A 16,944-nucleotide genomic window follows, 5' to 3' on the forward strand; every position below is an offset into this window, starting at 1 on the left:
TTTAGAATTTTCCACAACCAAGTATTAAAAACATTAGAATATAAACATATTTATGTTAAAATATACAATTATATATATATATATATATATATATATATATATGTATAAGTCAAGCTTTTATTTATATATTATCACATCCATATTTCAACAAAATCGTCCTTGGGTTTTGTTATACAAAGTGACAAGGAGTAATATTTTCCTTAAAGAAAAAGTAAAATTATGAAAAGACAGAAGGTTTCAATAGCATATTGGGGGTGTTAATAGAAACACCCTAAATTTGTGTAGTTCTTCGGCTTCACAGAAAAAAAATATAAAAAAAAGGATAATGAGAATTGAGAACGTTGACAGACACCACAAGTTGTGGAAATAAGAGGAAGACATGTCCCTCACTTCACCTCCACAGGTCCAAAGCAAGAAAAATAAAATAAAAAATAAAAAATAACATAATGAATTATCCAACTCCACTTTCAATGTTGTCCACCCTTCTCACACCCTGCAAGTGTTCAAATTCACAGAAGCCATGGTCGTAAACCTCTCTCCCTCTCCACTTTTACATTCCAGTTCCATTATTAGATTGGTCAATTCCAAGTCACCCATTTCAGAATCTTGGCGCAGGCTCAAAACCCATTTCCCAAAACCACTTCTTTCCCCTTCTTTTGCCTCCCCCAGCGTGAACTTCGCGTGCAAAAAGCAGTTTTTGCATGGAAACAGCAGGAACAGGTTGGATTTTAGGACTTTGTCTATTGCTGGATTTGACTATGGGAACTTTGAGGGGCCTCAGTCTGTGCTTGAGGCTGCTGCAGTGTTGACAGCTATCATTGTTGTGCATGAGAGTGGTCACTTTCTTGCTGCTTATCTCCAAGGCATCCATGTGAGTAAGTTTGCTGTAGGGTTTGGTCCAATTTTAGCGAAGTTTAATGCCAAAAATGTAGAATATTCCATCAGGGCTTTTCCTCTAGGGGGCTTTGTGGGGTTCCCTGATAATGATCCAGAGAGTGATATTCCTGTTGATGATGCGAACTTACTTAAGAACAGACCAATATTGGATAGGGTGATTGTTGTTTCAGCTGGTGTTGTTGCTAACATAATTTTTGCATTTCTTATTATCTTTGCCCAAGTCCTGTCTGTTGGCTTGCCTGAGCAAGAGGTCTTTCCTGGGGTGAGTGTGCCTGATGTTAGACCCTTTTCAGCTGCTTCCAGGGATGGATTGCTTGCCGGAGATGTGATCCTTGAGGTTAATGGTAGTGAGTTTGCTAAACCAGGTCCTAGTGCAGTTTCTGAAGTTGTTGAGATCATCAAGAGGAACCCTAAGAGGTATGTTTTGCTCAAGATTAAAAGAGGGGGGCAGAATTTTGATGTAAAGGTCACCCCAGATGAGAATTATGATGGAACTGGGAAAATTGGAGTGCAGCTGGCCCCTAACGTGAAAATAGGTAAAGTTAAGCCAAAAAATTTGGGGGAGGCGGTAGAGTTTACTTGGAAAGAGTTTTGGGGACTATCATCTAATGTTTTAGATGGGTTAAAACAAACATTCTTAAACTTCTCACAGTCAGCTAGTAAGGTTTCAGGTCCTGTGGCCATTATTGCTGTTGGTGCTGAGGTGGCACGGTCGAATATCGATGGTCTCTTCCAGTTTGCTGCAATACTCAACATTAACCTTGCGGTTATAAACCTTCTTCCTTTGCCTGCTTTAGATGGAGGCACATTAGCACTGATCCTCGTTGAGGCTGCCAGGGGTGGGAGAAAGTTACCATTGGAAGTGGAGCAAACTATTATGTCTTCTGGAATTATGCTTGTTATAATTCTGGGGTTATTCCTTATTGTTCGTGATACCCTGAACCTTGAATTTATCAAAGACTTGTTGTGATTATAGTGAATTGTAGTTGGTAGTGAGCTTCAGAAAGTATTTTTCGTGATCCTCATCTGCAATGCTGTTGCACCAGTGTCTTAGCCAGTGCTATATCTGTAGAGGAGGTAAGGTAAGTTTCTTCCTCCAAGGATGTTATGTGAGAAGCATCCCTTTGTTACCAATTCATTGATCTGATCCGGATTGAATTTGTGATCCTGGAATATAAACTTACAAGTTACAAATACTAGTTTTGATTAAGAATTTTAATATCTTCTCTCTCCTTGCATTTTCTTTGTAATTCATGGATCTTGATAATTTATAGGTTACAACTTGATATGGATTCCCGTTCCTCTGTAGATTTCATTGATTTGACTATGCTTCAATGAAGCATTAATACAAAGCACAATCTGTGCTTAATTTTTTAGTCTTCTGGAATTGACTTATACTTTCTTTTCTTTGGGAATGAGAGAGTGTAGTGATGCTGTGTTTATGAAAAAGAGAGTCCAATATATGTCCAAAATTTAACTGTTTGGCATAATTGCAATAACTTCTTTGCTACATTACATGTCTTGCTATGAACTAGATCATTTTGTATGCAATTCCTCTTCAATTAAATGAACTAAGTAATAAAGATCAACCAAAGTATTCTCCATCTACCAATATTTTCTGGTTAGCTAGCCAGGGCGTTCGCATGAAACATAGAACAGAGGTGAATAGCGGGAATTATTTTTTAGATTATGGTGGGAGAAATGAGTGTCAAACTGAAAAATCGCAACTGTTTCTAATTGGTTAAAATCTACTAGTTTTCCTTCCCCTTAAAAGTAGGGAATGAAAGTGAAATATGCTGGTATAAGAATTGGAACTAAGATTAGCATGTGACTGCATATTCATACCAAGTTGTCAAAACTGGTAATTTAGTATGACCATCATAACCATCAAGCTATAGCAGATATGAGTGTAAATTCTCAAACAAGAGAACAGTGTAATTATAACTAGTTTATAGGGAGATCAGAGTAATTGGCCCAGGAAAATATGGCCAACAATGAATAGTGGGACTTGATAGTTATTTGCTTTTCAAAAAATTCTATTTTCTACTCCTTAAACCAGCTATCTTTATAAGGAATGGTACTGTACTGCTAAAGTCTTAACTCAGATGGCAAGTTCCCGTGTACCACTTCGACTAATGTGTGTTGGCAATCAGAGGATGAGAAGTGTATCATAGGCTTAAGCCAAATAGAGAGCATACTCAGGAGTAAACCATTGAATTCATAAGTGTGCATGGTGCTCTTATTTATAATATAAATTGGACACTAACAATAACAAACTCCCTAACTGTACTCTAATAAAACTTTATTCTCTTAGTATGCGTATGTGAAAAGACATTTGTTTGGTTCAGACACTTTAATGGAAGGGAGAGGAGATACTAGGTTGTCCACTTTTTCTTTGGTTTACAAGGGAAGGAGATATATTTTAAAAATTTATTTATTTTCATACTTTATAATTTTGGATTTCAAACTTAAATAAAATTATTTTTGTCAGTAAACTTAAATTTTTTTAAATCATCTCCCCTCTCCCAGCGAATCCCTCCAAAATTAGAGGAAACAAAAATTAGATGAAACATAAAAACTAAAAGAACAAGGTTTGAGAAAAACCATACCCTCTCTCCTCTCCAGTTCCCTCTAATAGTTGTTATTATGTTAGTGGAGGGACTTGAATCTACTACTTAGTATCACTCTCTCCCTTTCATTTTTACCACCAAATCATTCGTTGTGTGATTGACTTAATTAAGGCATATAGGAGATTAGGAAATATTATTGCCTTTCTGGTAGGTTATCAGATTATGAAATGGTGGTGGTATATGGACAGTTTACAAGGTGAAGCATGAAGATGTTCAATGAATGTAGTGATTAGTAGAAAGGTATTTCAATGAATGTAGTGATTAGTAGAAAGGAATTTCTCTGAATGGTATCAACTGTTTGTTTGTATACCTTAAGGCTAAGGATTGACTGTGAGATATTTCTAGAGATAAAGGTGAACCGGGATTGTCAAATCTTACCTATTTTACTTTCTGGGAATATCATTTTCTTTGAATGGGGTGCACCATTCTTAAATGATCAAGATATTGGACGCTTCTGTTAAAAAAAGATATACCAGTTTACGTGATAACTCTTTATTAAATACAAATCAACAAATCAAATTATTGAATGGTAAAATATTATCTTAATACACAATTAGTCTTAGATGTATTAAACATTATAAACATGCAGTTTGATATGGTAGTGTAAAGTAAAGTTAACTGAGAGTATTAACCAATATTTAAAGTATATGAAATTTCATGTTTGATATTTTGTGTATGCACTTGCATGTGTTCTTGTTGGATGTCCATAAGAAAATCCAAGACCTATAGCATGGGAAGAAGCATGTATATTGGAACCAGCTTGGTGTAAGAGATTCATATGGAGATCCTGTCATCATTGATCTCTGGATCTAGCCTCCACAATGATAATTATATATCCCTTATTTGTTGTTAAAGAATAGTTGAATGGAGAATATTAACAATAACATCGAATCCAAAAACATATATTCTTTTCATTAGAAAAAACAAAGGAAGAGGTAATGTATATATGTCCTTTGGTTTTTCACCCAAAATTGAGTATAATTTACCTATTTAATTTTGAAGGAAATATAATATTTTTCACCAAGAAGTTAGGTTAGGCCTACCTAGTGAGGGAATTTACATTAATGATGGTTACAGTCACCAAATAATAGATTATTTGTGTTCTCTCATTTTTAAGGAATGTGACTATTATTGATTCTATCTATAAATAATCAAGTCGTATGTTTACTAAATATCATATATGGTGAATACTTCCCATTTATAGTCTTAACATATTAATTATGTTACATTGTAATGTACAGTTTTCTGTCATCATATCTGTCTTGTTTATTAAATTCAGTTTTTGTGGACATTTTTTTTGGATGGTAGATCATGCTTGGATGCCATTATTTGTGTAATGTATAGGTTTCTCTGATAGAATTCAATTTATTAGTCTTTAAACCTTTTTCTGTCTAATCTTTATCCTTTGGAAGGGAAAGTTAATGGTATTTTTCTCTCTATAAAATTATCACTATATAGTTATGCACTAACTTAATAGAGTTAGACTTAGAGACAAAAGTGATGTTTCGAAAATTAGAATTAACATTAATAGTTTAATTTTTTAGGCAAAGATTGGTGATAAAGTTTATAAATATTAGTAAAAAGTTTATAAATAAAGTTTATAAATATTAGTAAAAAGGTATAAAAAATCTTGGATAGTTAGGTACAGGTGCTTTGCTTGACGTAGTTGATTAAAATAACAATCAGAAATTCGTGTTGCAGAAGCTTCGTCACGTCAAAAACCACTTGATGAATCATTCCAAAACTGTGATATTTCACAAAAATTAAATTGTCTAAAGTTTAACCCAACTTCCCTAAGAACTCATCTCATCCAATTATTATTCATACGTTTCTTCAATTCTTATTTCATTCTATGACATGACCATTAGAATAAAACTCTATGGTTTTCCTTTGCTTTCCTATAAATACAATAAATTAAGTTGGATAATTAATTTTTCACAACTATGGATAGAACATTGATTTTCAAGACTATTATGTAATAAAGAGAATATATCATTTCATATTGTCATTTTTTAAATAGATAATTTTAATCTTTAATAAACACAAATAAATTATTTATTTAATAAAATAAATAATTAAATAAATTATCTTTCTTTCAAAATGATTAAATATTTTTTTTAAATATCACAATATAATATTTTAATATTATATATAATATTATTTTAATATTTTTAATTAATAATTCATAAAAATAATAAAATTATATATTTTAATATTAAATTATTTTAATGTAATTGAAATGTAAATGCACATTTGGAGTGTATATATTTTCTTAGTTATAGATAATAAATTTATTATTAATTTTTTAAAACAACTTAGCATTTTAGAAAACTTTTATATAAAATAACTATTACAAAGAGAAGAAAATTATTTTCCACATCACTGCCTTCCACCCGAGATGCATTGACACTTATCTCTCATTTACTCATACTATGAAGTGATCATTGTTTAGAAACAAACAAACACAAGAAAATACAAAAGAGATGATACGGTAAACTAGTGTGCAAAAGAGTTATTCTAAAACAATTAAATCACATCAAATATAAGCTAAACATGGATTAAATACAATAAATTATATAGATACACACAAAAAGTTGACACTAGACTCCATTATCTGAATACATGCATTTGACATTGGACTTCATTGTAGACGTGAGTTCGTAGTAGTATTTATGTTTTGTAGAGTCATAAACAAAGGAATTATCACCATACTACTTATAAGAGTAATATAATCCCCTTCACGCCTAGGACCTAATTATCCAGTGGCTAGGACCTCTTGCGACTCTCACCACATAACTCAGTCTCCTCTATTTGAGTATGAATAGTTATTTAGAGTTTAGGATACCTACTAGCCCTCAAAATGTCAATGTATACACTAAGATCATCACTACAAAAAATTTCTCGTTGAATTTCTCTCAATACCACTAACATACATGTCCACAATAGGGATCATGACAAAAATATTTGTACTCATGGGTATCTGCGAATAAAATCTATAATGGATAGTTAGTATCCGCGGGTATTTATCCACTCATAAACGGGGTCAAGTGTGGGTAGCATTTTATTTGTACTCGCGAGTATCAATTACCACAAAAACATTAAAATAAAATTTAATTTATATTATGTGAAGTTAAATTTAATCAAAATTAAAAGAAATTTATATTTAATTTAATTTAATTTATATTTAATTTAATTTATATTTTATTTTATATTTTTTTGGTAATTTTATTTGAAAAATTTATAAAATATCTTTTTTTAAATATTTGTAGTATCCATGGATACCTGTGGGTATTTTTTAAACGGGTATCTAGGAGTAACGGGGTAGGTAACAAATGAATTTTTTTATTGCGGATAGACATTATTCGTGTCTGGCCCGATCCGTTGTCATTCCTAGTCCACAACCATAACAATCACCTCAATTAATAATAAACAATATTATAAATATACATCAATTTAATCACATATTTATTTCAAACAAGTAAAGAAGGAGAACAAATCCAACATACAAATTAATGTTCAGATGTGCTACTTAGCACCAAACCTTCCACAAAAAGTGGCACTCAGTGACAACTATGGCGCTCAGTGACAGCTCTAGCACTCAGTGACATCTCTAGCACTCAGTGACAATTATGGCGCTTAGTGACAGCTCTGACGCTCATTGACAACTCTGACGCTCATTGACAGCTCTGACGCTCAATGAGAACTCTGGTTCTCATCGATATTGTTCTTACAAAAGTTGTCCTCAGTGGTGTCCTATTCCCCCCCCCCCCCCAACATTAGGGCATTCGCAAAATATAACGCTTAATGGTATAAACTTGTGCTCAATGGATGATGCAATAAGGCTGACGCTCGATGCCAGTTTGTCACCGCTTAACGTTTTACCATACACTAGTAGATGAAATTATGTGATTTTGGAAAACGAGACTTGTTCAATTTATCAATTTGGTATTCTCTTCTTTGTACTTTGGTCAAAAAGAGTTTTCAATATTAGAATACATACCAATTAACTCAATTGCTCATATTCTAATTTTCTCAATAAGTAATAAATTAGCAAAAACACTAATCATTCAAATCATACCAAATTAATTAAAAACAATCGAATTTCATCCCTAATTTCATTAGAGCAACAATATGCAGATCAACAAATTTATCAAACTCACATACATAAAAAATGACTAGTTTTCCTTACCTGACCCACTACTCACAAGATCCTAACAAGCGGAGTTCCTCCTAATTAGTACAACAGAGATTCATATAGATTACTAAAAAGATGCATGCAAGTGAAAGAAAACTCACATACAACATATAACAGACAATAATGAGAAAAATGGTTTAAACTCAACTTACTCGAAGGAATAAAATAATTGGTCCAAATTGAAGAGTTCGTTAAAATGATCAATCTTACAATGAGACGAGTAGAGAGAAAGAAATTAGAGAGAGAAGTTAGAGAATTCTAAAAAAATTAGTTTTACAAGATGGTGTATTTTAAAATAATGAGATTGATTCATAACAAAACTACTATTTATATTAAAATATTTTAATATTAAAATAATCAAGTTTCACCATTTTAAAATCACTATTACTTTTAAAATGTCATTTTCTAGGTCTTCATACAATAAATAACATAAAAAATTAAGAAAAAGAGTTTAAATTCAACTTACGCAAAAGATAAATTAATCTGTCCAAATTGAAGAGCTCCTAAAATTAATACGTTCTTCAATCAAACAAACATATAAAAAAATTAGAAAGAAAAAACAAAGAACTCTAAAAAGTAATTTTTATAAATATAGTAGGGTTAAAAATGATAAAACGAATTCATAACAAAACTATTTACATTAACACTTTTTTAATATTAAAATAATCAAATATTAGTGTATTTAAACCAATATCACTTTTAAATGTATTTAAACCAATATCACTTTTAAATGTTATTTTATGGGTCTTTAAAATACCTCAAAATCTACTAACTTTAGTTGTTTTTTATATTATTCTATTTTTTATTTATAATAATGCCTAATTAAAGTACATTATTTTTACTTTATTTTAAAACATAATATAAGAAGTTTTCATGTTAGTTTAAATTTAAGTGAAAATGTTTTCATATGGTTTAAATTAATAAAAGAATATAACATAGGAAAAAAGACATAATAACTAAAAGTGGAAAAAGTGATTAAAACATAATAAATAAAAGTTTATAAGATTTTAATTTAATTAAAAGATATAAATACCCTAAAAATATTTTTCTCAATAAAATAAAATAAATAATTATATATAACTATTATTGAAGAAGAATTATTTTTTGTAATTATATAATAACAACATTTTAATATACAGTTTTTATTAACAGTTTTTTCTTTTTTAATATATATATATATATATATATATATATATATATATATTATTCTTTAAATTTTATAATCATTTCTTAAACTAATTAATCTATTTTTAATAAAATATTGTTTATACTAATAATGCAAATGATTATTTTATCACTAATTTTTATGTATATACTTTCTATAAATTTAATTATATTTTTATTATTATGTTAACAACAATAATAATTAATTTTAAATTTTTTATTATCATAAAATAAAAGTAAATCTATGCATGTATACAAATGCCTTTCCACTTATAAAATTGGAATGCTCTTTAAATTATGTACAATTATGCCATCTACATCTCCTATTTATTTCAACGGATAAATTCATCATATACTCTTATATTCTTTTATATTCAAGCAGTGTTATTTTATATCAATTTCAATATATATATATATATATATATATTTTTTTTATGTAAAGATTTGATGAGACTTATACTCTTAATAATATTTTATTTAATTATTGACAAAAATATTTTCAAAAATAAAAGAATAATTTTTTAATCTTGCAATATGGTATCCTAGTTAAAATCCTCATTCTTTTTATGCTATGCCTTCTAAATTAAATGTCATCAATGAGCATTAAATAATTGTTGGAGTATCACTCCAAATCAATAATACACTTAATGGAACAATGAATAACAACAAAACAACATATTTTATAAAACCAAATCCTCATCAATTAAAAAAATCATTATTTTACATTTTTAAATTAAAATCTTAAATATCATCATGTAAAATTTAATTAAAAAATTATATTAAATATATTTTTAGTATACGAATTTTGACACGCAAAATTAAAATTTATCATAATGTTATATTTTTATTCAAAACTTTAAAAATAGATAATATATTTTTTAATTAAATTATATTAAATTTTTTTAATATATAAAACGCGTTTTCCACATATGAAAATGTCGTATTAATAATAACATAAAACTCAAATAAAAATATATCAAATAATATTAACAAGGATATTACCTGAAATTTGATACTTTGCAAAAAAAATTAAAAATTAAATTAAAAACCTATTAAAATTTGATGTCAAAGTCAAAATTCATGCAAAGATATTTAACCCAAAAAATTTCAATTGGAAGAAGTGAAAAGAAAAGTCAATTGTTTTGGCTGCTGAGCACAACTGTAGAAAGATAGAACAAGAAACAAAACAGAGATTGGTAAAAAAAAGTGAAAAACTAAGTATAAATATAAATATTAAAGAGGGCTTCCATTCATAATCTTGTCCTTCACTTCGCCATTCCATCAAAACCAAAGGGTTGGTCTCATTCGACCCCACCATAGCTGTTCCATACTCTCTGCCTTCAAATCACAAAGGTACTCGCTTTTTCTATCTCTATTAACATTTCTCTCTGTCTCTACATGCATGAGAAAACAAATTATAAAATACCCCCATTAACCTTAATTGGTTCAGGCATAAGTTTTTTCAAGAAATTTTCAACCCAATAAACATGTTGAGTGTTTTCTTGTTTTTTGATTCATAACTTGATCTATGTGCGATCTCATGCTTATTGGGCATCCGAATGAATTTGGGTTGATAAATTCTTCAATCCTTTGCTTGGAATTTCTGGAGAGATCTTGTGTGAAAGTAAGATTTTGATGTACCCTTTGTTTGATTCTTCTCATCAATTCGTGGCCTCCGAATTATTTTTCTTTTCTCGTGTTAAAAAGTTGAATAATGGTATTGAATATGTGTCACGATCCATGCAAACGGGTGGACTTAGCATTAATTTGACTGAGGTAGACTTGGATTAAGATGCAATTTTGTCTTTTCCCCCCTTTTGCCCTTTTATATTCCTCTCTTAATTTCCTTCTTCAATTCAGTCTTTGATCCGATTCGTGATTAGAATCAGAGTGTTTTTGGGTTAGCAATTGTCAAATTAATTTTGTAATTTGTTTCTAGCTAGAATTGGTTTTTGAGGGAAGTGATTCCTGTTTACATTAGTATAAGAAAAAGTATGAAAGAACTGTAATCGAATTGATTCTAGAACACTGGGTCTGAGTCGGACTGAATTTGATCTCCTTAAGTTCTTATTTTGAGTTTGTGTCAGAGGTAACTGGTAAAATTCCTCAGTGAAAATCATTCTTCAATGAGACTGATAGATATTTTGTGCCAATATCAGATGGTTATAAGAAAAGAGTTGATTCTAGAATTAAGTTAGCTAGATTTGTTTCAACTCAATCAATTCTAGACCAGAATCAAATTATTTAATGTGATGTCGAACATGTAAACATTTACTTAAAATCTGGTGGCAAGGTTGGTATTTCAATGTGATTTTGGATGATTCAACATGCAACAACACAAATTATAATGAATTGAAATGTTTTGAAGGCTAAAAGAAAATGAGCAAGGGACCAAGTTGGTCTGACCAATGGGGGAATGGAGGGTTTGGCAGTGACCACTATGAGGATGAGAAAGTGAAGAAGAGCAGTGGAAGCAACAAGAAGATGGCTGCTGGTATGGACAAGGCCAAAGCTGCAGCAATTGTGGGTGCTGACAAGGCTAAAACTGCTGCTGTAGTGGGTGCCCAGAAGGTGAAGAGTGGAACTTCTGCTGGAATCAAATGGGTCAAGAATCAGTACCAGAAAAGGACTTCCAAGTGAAGTTTCACTCACAGACAGTTTCAGTTCATAGCTTTGGTAAATAATACATGATGATCTAGTAAAGTGTTTTGCTTGTTTGTGTGCAATTTCCATTGCAACAATCCAGATTAACTTCTTATTTTTATTTTTCATTTGTTTGTAGAAAATTGCTGGGTGTTGATCATGTTATTAGTTTACCTGAAATCTTTCTGTGACTGCTCATTCAACAGATTTTACAGTTTTACACCATTTGTTCCTACTGCAGGGTGATGTTTTACAGTATTATATTGTGAGTTTTATATTCTGTAGTTATTTTCGGAACACATTTCAATTATGATATGATAACGTTATTTGTACTGAAAGAAACAACTAGAAACTAGAATACACACAAATGGAACTGCATAGGTTGGTTTTTATTTCTCACTTGAACCAACTCAATGTCAATGAATTGGAATATCAGATCTGTTATTTCACTGTTTCAATAGAAATATATTATTTGATTTAAATATTTGAAGTATCACAACCATGATGAGTTTATGTCGTACACTGACAGAGTAGAAAATTTTTCAAAACAGTTTCATTTTTTGTACTAATAACTCATGTAATCTTTTTAGTTTGAAGTTTTTGTTTAAAGAGAAAAACTCATCTTAATTAATCTCTTTATTTATTATCACTTTAATTTAATATTAAAACTGATTTTAATTCGATCGGAAGAAATTTAAATTGGGTTGGTTTCTGGCTTTAACTGTTTTCTCCAAGACGAAAGAAATCAACCTTAAAATGCACAACGACTATAGTGAAAATGTATTCAATGTAAGTTAGCCACTTTAAAAACAGTATTAGAAAACTAAGATTCGGTTTAAATAATAAAATTTGGGAGAAAACAAAGTGGCAGGGCAACTCCATTAATATCTGCTTATAAAAATATTGGTGGTTGGTACGGTAACTCTACAAATAGAATTGTGCTTGCACGCTTTGGAAAATAATATTTGAATTGCAGGTCAATCTCAAGATATCTTTAATGGTCTCTCCATCAGAAAATATTTATAATTTATTTTTAAAAAATTATGGTTTTACTTTCCATTATTTAGTCCTGTATTCAGTTTTTTCTTGTGTTGCCTTGTAGTTTTAACTTTTATAATTTGCATTAGATTGAATTAGATTATATTCACCTAAACTAGACAAACAAAAAAAGTTTACCTTAGGTTAGTATATACTCCAATATGCTCCTAAAAAGCTTAATATGATCAATTATAATTTATTTATTTTCTTATCCAAAACTTATATATATATATATATATATATATATATATATATATATATATATATATATATATGGGTTTGCTAACGCATGTACGTATTTTAGTTGATACATCTTAGCAATGTGTACCGGGTTTTCGTATACAAAAATACTGTTATATATCATGGATTCTAAGTTTTAAGGTTAAGGGTATTTTAATAATTTTCATTCTCAAAACTAAAAAAAAAACTCCAAACCCTTGTTCACCTCTCTCATATCTGTCAACCCTTTCTCTTTCATCTCTCACTCCAACATTTTATTTGTCATCCTATGTAGCCCCAACTAAAAAAATCAGAAACATTGGCAGTTAAACAATCTTACAAAAAATGATTTTATAATGAGTTTTCCTTTTATAATTTTTGTCTTATCTAATTTTTTCTAATTTTTACAAGCATAATGACATCAAAGGAATGGGTAATTGGCCTCGAAAAAATCAGAAACACTCGTCGTTAAACAATCTCTTACAAAAAATTATTTTATAATGAGTTTTTATTTTATAATTTTTATAGTATATAATTTTATCTAATTTTCACAAACATAATGACATCCGTCTGGAGGATTTTTTTTTAGAGATGATGATTCAACATATGCAGATGATAAAATTAAAGAAGTTAGCGAAGATGGTGAAATTGAAAAGATCTTGAATGAACGTTTGCCTGAAAGTGAATATTTCAATGACTCAACTCTTTACAAAAGACAAATTGTTTAACGGCAAGTGTTTCTGATTTTTTCAATTTGGGCTACAGGGATAAAAGAGAAAAGGTTAGAGTGAAAGAGAAAGGGTTGAGAGAAATGAGAGAGGTGAATAAGGGTTTGAGTTTGTTTTTTCTTTTTAGTTTTGAGAATGAAAATTATTAAAATACCCTTAACCTTAAAACTTAGAATGCATTATATATATATATAAAAGGTTTATTAAAAGGTCATGAAAATAAAACAGAATACAAAGTTATATTCGCAATTTATATTCTTTTTATATAGTTATAAATCATTTTTTTAAAAATCATAAAAATCGTGTAACTTGTTAAGACGTATATAATTTTATAATGTATCATAATCAATGATCAAGGAAGATTTTTTTCAAAAGCCACGTTATACTATGTCGTTGATACTTCTCTTACCTAAATGTGACTTGCAAGCCATGAAACTTAAGTTGACAAAATTTTGAGTAACTTGCACAAGAACGTCATCTTAAGAAAGCCAGGTGTTAACGTTGTAAGAAATTAAATGACCTACTACGCTTGTTCTCAAGTCAGTTTCTCTTCCATTTGTGTCAAATTTGATCACAGATGATATTTAGGCCCTTAAGATATTTAAAATATAATTGTATTATGCGAATCAGAAATACATTGGTGTGAGCACATAACAAGCATACTCTTAAACATTAGCAACTAAGTGATACAAACACGACAATTTTCAAATAACTTCCAGTAGATATAAAAGTATACTTTACAATAAAAGCATCAAACAAGAGAATTTACAATTAAGCATTTTCTTCACATTGGTCATTTTAGGATTTTCTATTCAGATATAGTTGCCTGTCATGGTTCAGAACACAAGTCCAAATGTGTTCTCTCCACTGTAAGTCATATATAGGAATCCATCTTCGTCCTTGTTTTCCTCGTATATTGCAGACATCATTGCCGCTGCATGAACAGACAATGACAACTTACTTCACAAAATTAACCATAAGAACAACCATTATGTTATGTAAACATATATTCTACGTACAAACCCATAAAATCCATACACACAGAAACACACATTACCAGTTGGTGGTAAGATGTTCTTCACAAAAATGAAGATTGCCTTCTCGGGGCTCAGCTTAATTCTCTTCCTCACCACATACACAAACTGCCCAACAGTCAAATCAGCAGGAACAAGATACCTACAGTCATCCAAAAGAACAATAATATACACAGTAAATAAAGAGGAAACAAAGGAGATGAATTACGTAACCAGTTGAACATTTAGATGATTGTCAATGTTCTCTAAATTCTTAAACTTTCACTTGCTTAACACCTAAGCATTATCTAGAACCCAACTCACACCTAAGCTTTGGCCAGAACCCAAGTTCTCTGTATGACCAAACTAACCAGTTGAACATTTAGATGATTGCCAATGTTCTCTAAATTCTTAAACTATCACTTGCTAAACACCTAAGCATTAGCTAGAACCCAACTCACACCTAAGCTTTGGCTAGAACCCAAGTTCTATGTATGACAAAACTAACCAGTTATTACATTACATCCTCCAATACTGAAATTTTTCAGCTTTTCATATAAACTAAATCACAAAAGCATCTATTTTTTTTTTATATATATATTCTTTACTATTTTCCCATTTAATTCCATATAATGAAGAGAACAACATACGGATTCTGATTCTTCTTATCATGTTGGAAGCAAAGTCTAGTTAGGTTTGCTGAACATTCTCAATCGATGGGACAGACATTATTAAGGGGGAAGACTCAAATACCCCAAACAAAATAAAATAGCTAAAGTTCAATTAAAAGTAAGAAACTTAAAGTGTGTACGGTGTATGCTTACCAAATTTTAAATTGAGAGCTATCTGACATTCAAAACGTAATAACACGTAACAAATATAATTGGAATAAACAAACAGTGCCAATGTTTACGGTTGCAGTTTCCAAAGAATAGAAAAAACTAACTTTTTCTTGTCAATTTCAGGAACATCACTCTTCTCTGCCCTTTCAACAATTACCTACATCGAAACATCATCATCCAAGTTAATCAGCAATACAAGGATGATAAGAACGTATACAGACAAAAGAAATAAGGTCTTACTGGAATTCTGTCAGGATACTTCTCTCTTATGCGAGCTGCTTCAGCCTGTCTCCTCTCTGGCATGAAAGGTTAGGACATATTAGAGAAATACAAACTTGCACACTCACTGATGATGTTTAGTTTCCAGAGAATCATTTTTCTTTAACATGATGCAAAAATCATATCGCCAATGAAATTGAAGAGTAAATAAAACCAGACAAGACGTTAGCAACAACAAACCCTTCTAATAGCAAGTAGGATAACATATAAAAACCAAAATCAAAAAAAATCTTCTCAACAAACAAAAAGAAAGTGCATACTAAGCAAAAATAATATAACACACAAAATAATATAACACAGATCATTTTCATACTAAGCAAAATAATATAAAATAAAACGGAAAATATTAATCTACTAAAAAGTTCCATTTTTTGTAGGGAAGACACACAAAATGGGACTAGGAAATAAATCCCTTCGAGAATCCCAAACCTCAACTTAAATTCCCAATTAAAACAGCACGATAACATTTGATGAAAATTGAAGTAAACGAGAAAAACGAACCGAGAGGGTGTTCCATCTTGAACGAGCTCTTAGCCATGGCAACGATTCTGTAGTAAAAGACAAAGATTAGAAAATCCCAAAATAAATAAAAAATTAGGGTTTGCTAGGAAGGCAGCGATCCGTTGATGAACTATAAAACAAAAATGAAAAGGGGGAAACAGAGATAGTTTGCAATGAAAAATGATATTGCTTACCAGAGATGAGAAAAGAGTGAAGAATAGTGGAGAAGAGAGAAATTTTGTGAGATCAGAGAAGACAAACAGAGGAATATTGGAAAACTTGTTATATCCAGTTACGTTTTCATATCTTGACACGTTTCGTAATTATCTCAGAATATTTTTTAATCCTTAATTTTTGAAGAATGTGGTGTATTTCAATTTGCTGAATCTTTTTTTTTTTAAATTATTATATGATCAAAACTTTAATATCTTTTAATTATTTTGTTTAATAAAAGTAATATAGTTGTGACTTTAGCATTTATATATATATATATATATATATATATATATATATATATATATATATATATATATATATATATATATATATATATCAATTAGAAGAATTAGAAGACGGTGGTCACCACCTTAATAATTATTAATTGTGATACTTTTTATATTAATTACAAAATTTCACACATTTATTAATGTATGAAAGCAAGTACGTAAAATGATAATAATTATGTGATCAAATTAACAAAAATAAATCAAATAACAAAAACTAAATTAAAACATGAAAATTTTGAACACTTAATAAAAAATAATAAATACTCAATAGTATAAAGAACTTATAACT

General features: G+C 29.8%; 3 protein-coding genes across 5 annotated transcripts; 2 read left to right on the forward strand and 1 right to left on the reverse strand.

The window, feature by feature from the left end:
* The first annotated feature begins 404 nt into the window (after nucleotides 1-404).
* On the forward strand, nucleotides 405-2,116 carry ARASP (chloroplastic membrane metalloprotease). Its single transcript, XM_047324159.2, has one exon. It carries the CDS (start codon nucleotides 521-523, stop codon nucleotides 1,865-1,867), a length of 1,347 nt encoding a protein of 448 aa, XP_047180115.1. The 5' UTR covers nucleotides 405-520; the 3' UTR covers nucleotides 1,868-2,116.
* A 7,965-nt stretch (nucleotides 2,117-10,081) lies between these two features.
* On the forward strand, nucleotides 10,082-11,764 carry LOC148193094 (uncharacterized). Of its 3 annotated transcripts, XM_088098348.1 has the most exons (3): nucleotides 10,082-10,239; nucleotides 11,255-11,562; nucleotides 11,669-11,764. In XM_088098348.1, exon 2 carries the CDS (start codon nucleotides 11,266-11,268, stop codon nucleotides 11,524-11,526), a length of 261 nt encoding a protein of 86 aa, XP_087954474.1. In that variant the 5' UTR covers nucleotides 10,082-10,239; nucleotides 11,255-11,265; the 3' UTR covers nucleotides 11,527-11,562; nucleotides 11,669-11,764. The 3 variants fall into 3 exon arrangements, with proteins under 3 accessions (XP_087954474.1, XP_087954473.1, XP_087954475.1); XM_088098347.1 differs by having other exon boundaries at nucleotides 11,255-11,764; XM_088098349.1 differs by lacking the exon at nucleotides 10,082-10,239 and adding an exon at nucleotides 10,279-10,510 and having other exon boundaries at nucleotides 11,255-11,764.
* Nucleotides 11,765-14,112: 2,348 nt separating this feature from the next.
* LOC124846807 (autophagy-related protein 8C-like) lies at nucleotides 14,113-16,462 on the reverse strand. Its single transcript, XM_047324157.2, has 6 exons — nucleotides 16,344-16,462; nucleotides 16,150-16,196; nucleotides 15,610-15,665; nucleotides 15,474-15,526; nucleotides 14,572-14,690; nucleotides 14,113-14,448 (listed from the first exon to the last, which is right to left on the reverse strand). Exons 2-6 carry the CDS (start codon nucleotides 16,184-16,186, stop codon nucleotides 14,351-14,353), a joined length of 363 nt encoding a protein of 120 aa, XP_047180113.1. The 5' UTR covers nucleotides 16,187-16,196; nucleotides 16,344-16,462; the 3' UTR covers nucleotides 14,113-14,350.
* Between the last annotated feature and the right edge of the window lie 482 nt (nucleotides 16,463-16,944).

Source organism: Vigna umbellata, chromosome 9 (assembly GCF_029865625.1).
Source record: "Vigna umbellata cultivar VRB3 chromosome 9, Vumbellata_1.0, whole genome shotgun sequence".
Taxonomy (NCBI): Eukaryota; Viridiplantae; Streptophyta; class Magnoliopsida; order Fabales; family Fabaceae; genus Vigna; species Vigna umbellata.

What these genes read in the sequence shown, in the direction of transcription:
- LOC124846807 (XM_047324157.2), bottom strand. Translation starts at nt 16,186, where the DNA reads ATGGCTAAGAGCTCGTTCAAGATGGAACACCCTCTCG. An exon ending in AGTATCCTGACAGAATTCCA is followed by an intron (nt 15,527 to 15,609) that starts GTAAGACCTTAT and finishes GTTTCGATGTAG; the next exon opens with GTAATTGTTGAAAGGGCAGA. An exon ending in CCTGAAATTGACAAGAAAAA is followed by an intron (nt 14,691 to 15,473) that starts GTTAGTTTTTTC and finishes GGATGACTGTAG; the next exon opens with GTATCTTGTTCCTGCTGATT.
- LOC148193094 (XM_088098347.1), top strand. Translation starts at nt 11,266, where the DNA reads ATGAGCAAGGGACCAAGTTGGTCTGACCAATGGGGGAATGGAGGGTTT.
- ARASP (XM_047324159.2), top strand. Translation starts at nt 521, where the DNA reads ATGGTCGTAAACCTCTCTCCCTCTCCACTTTTACATTCCAGTTCCATT.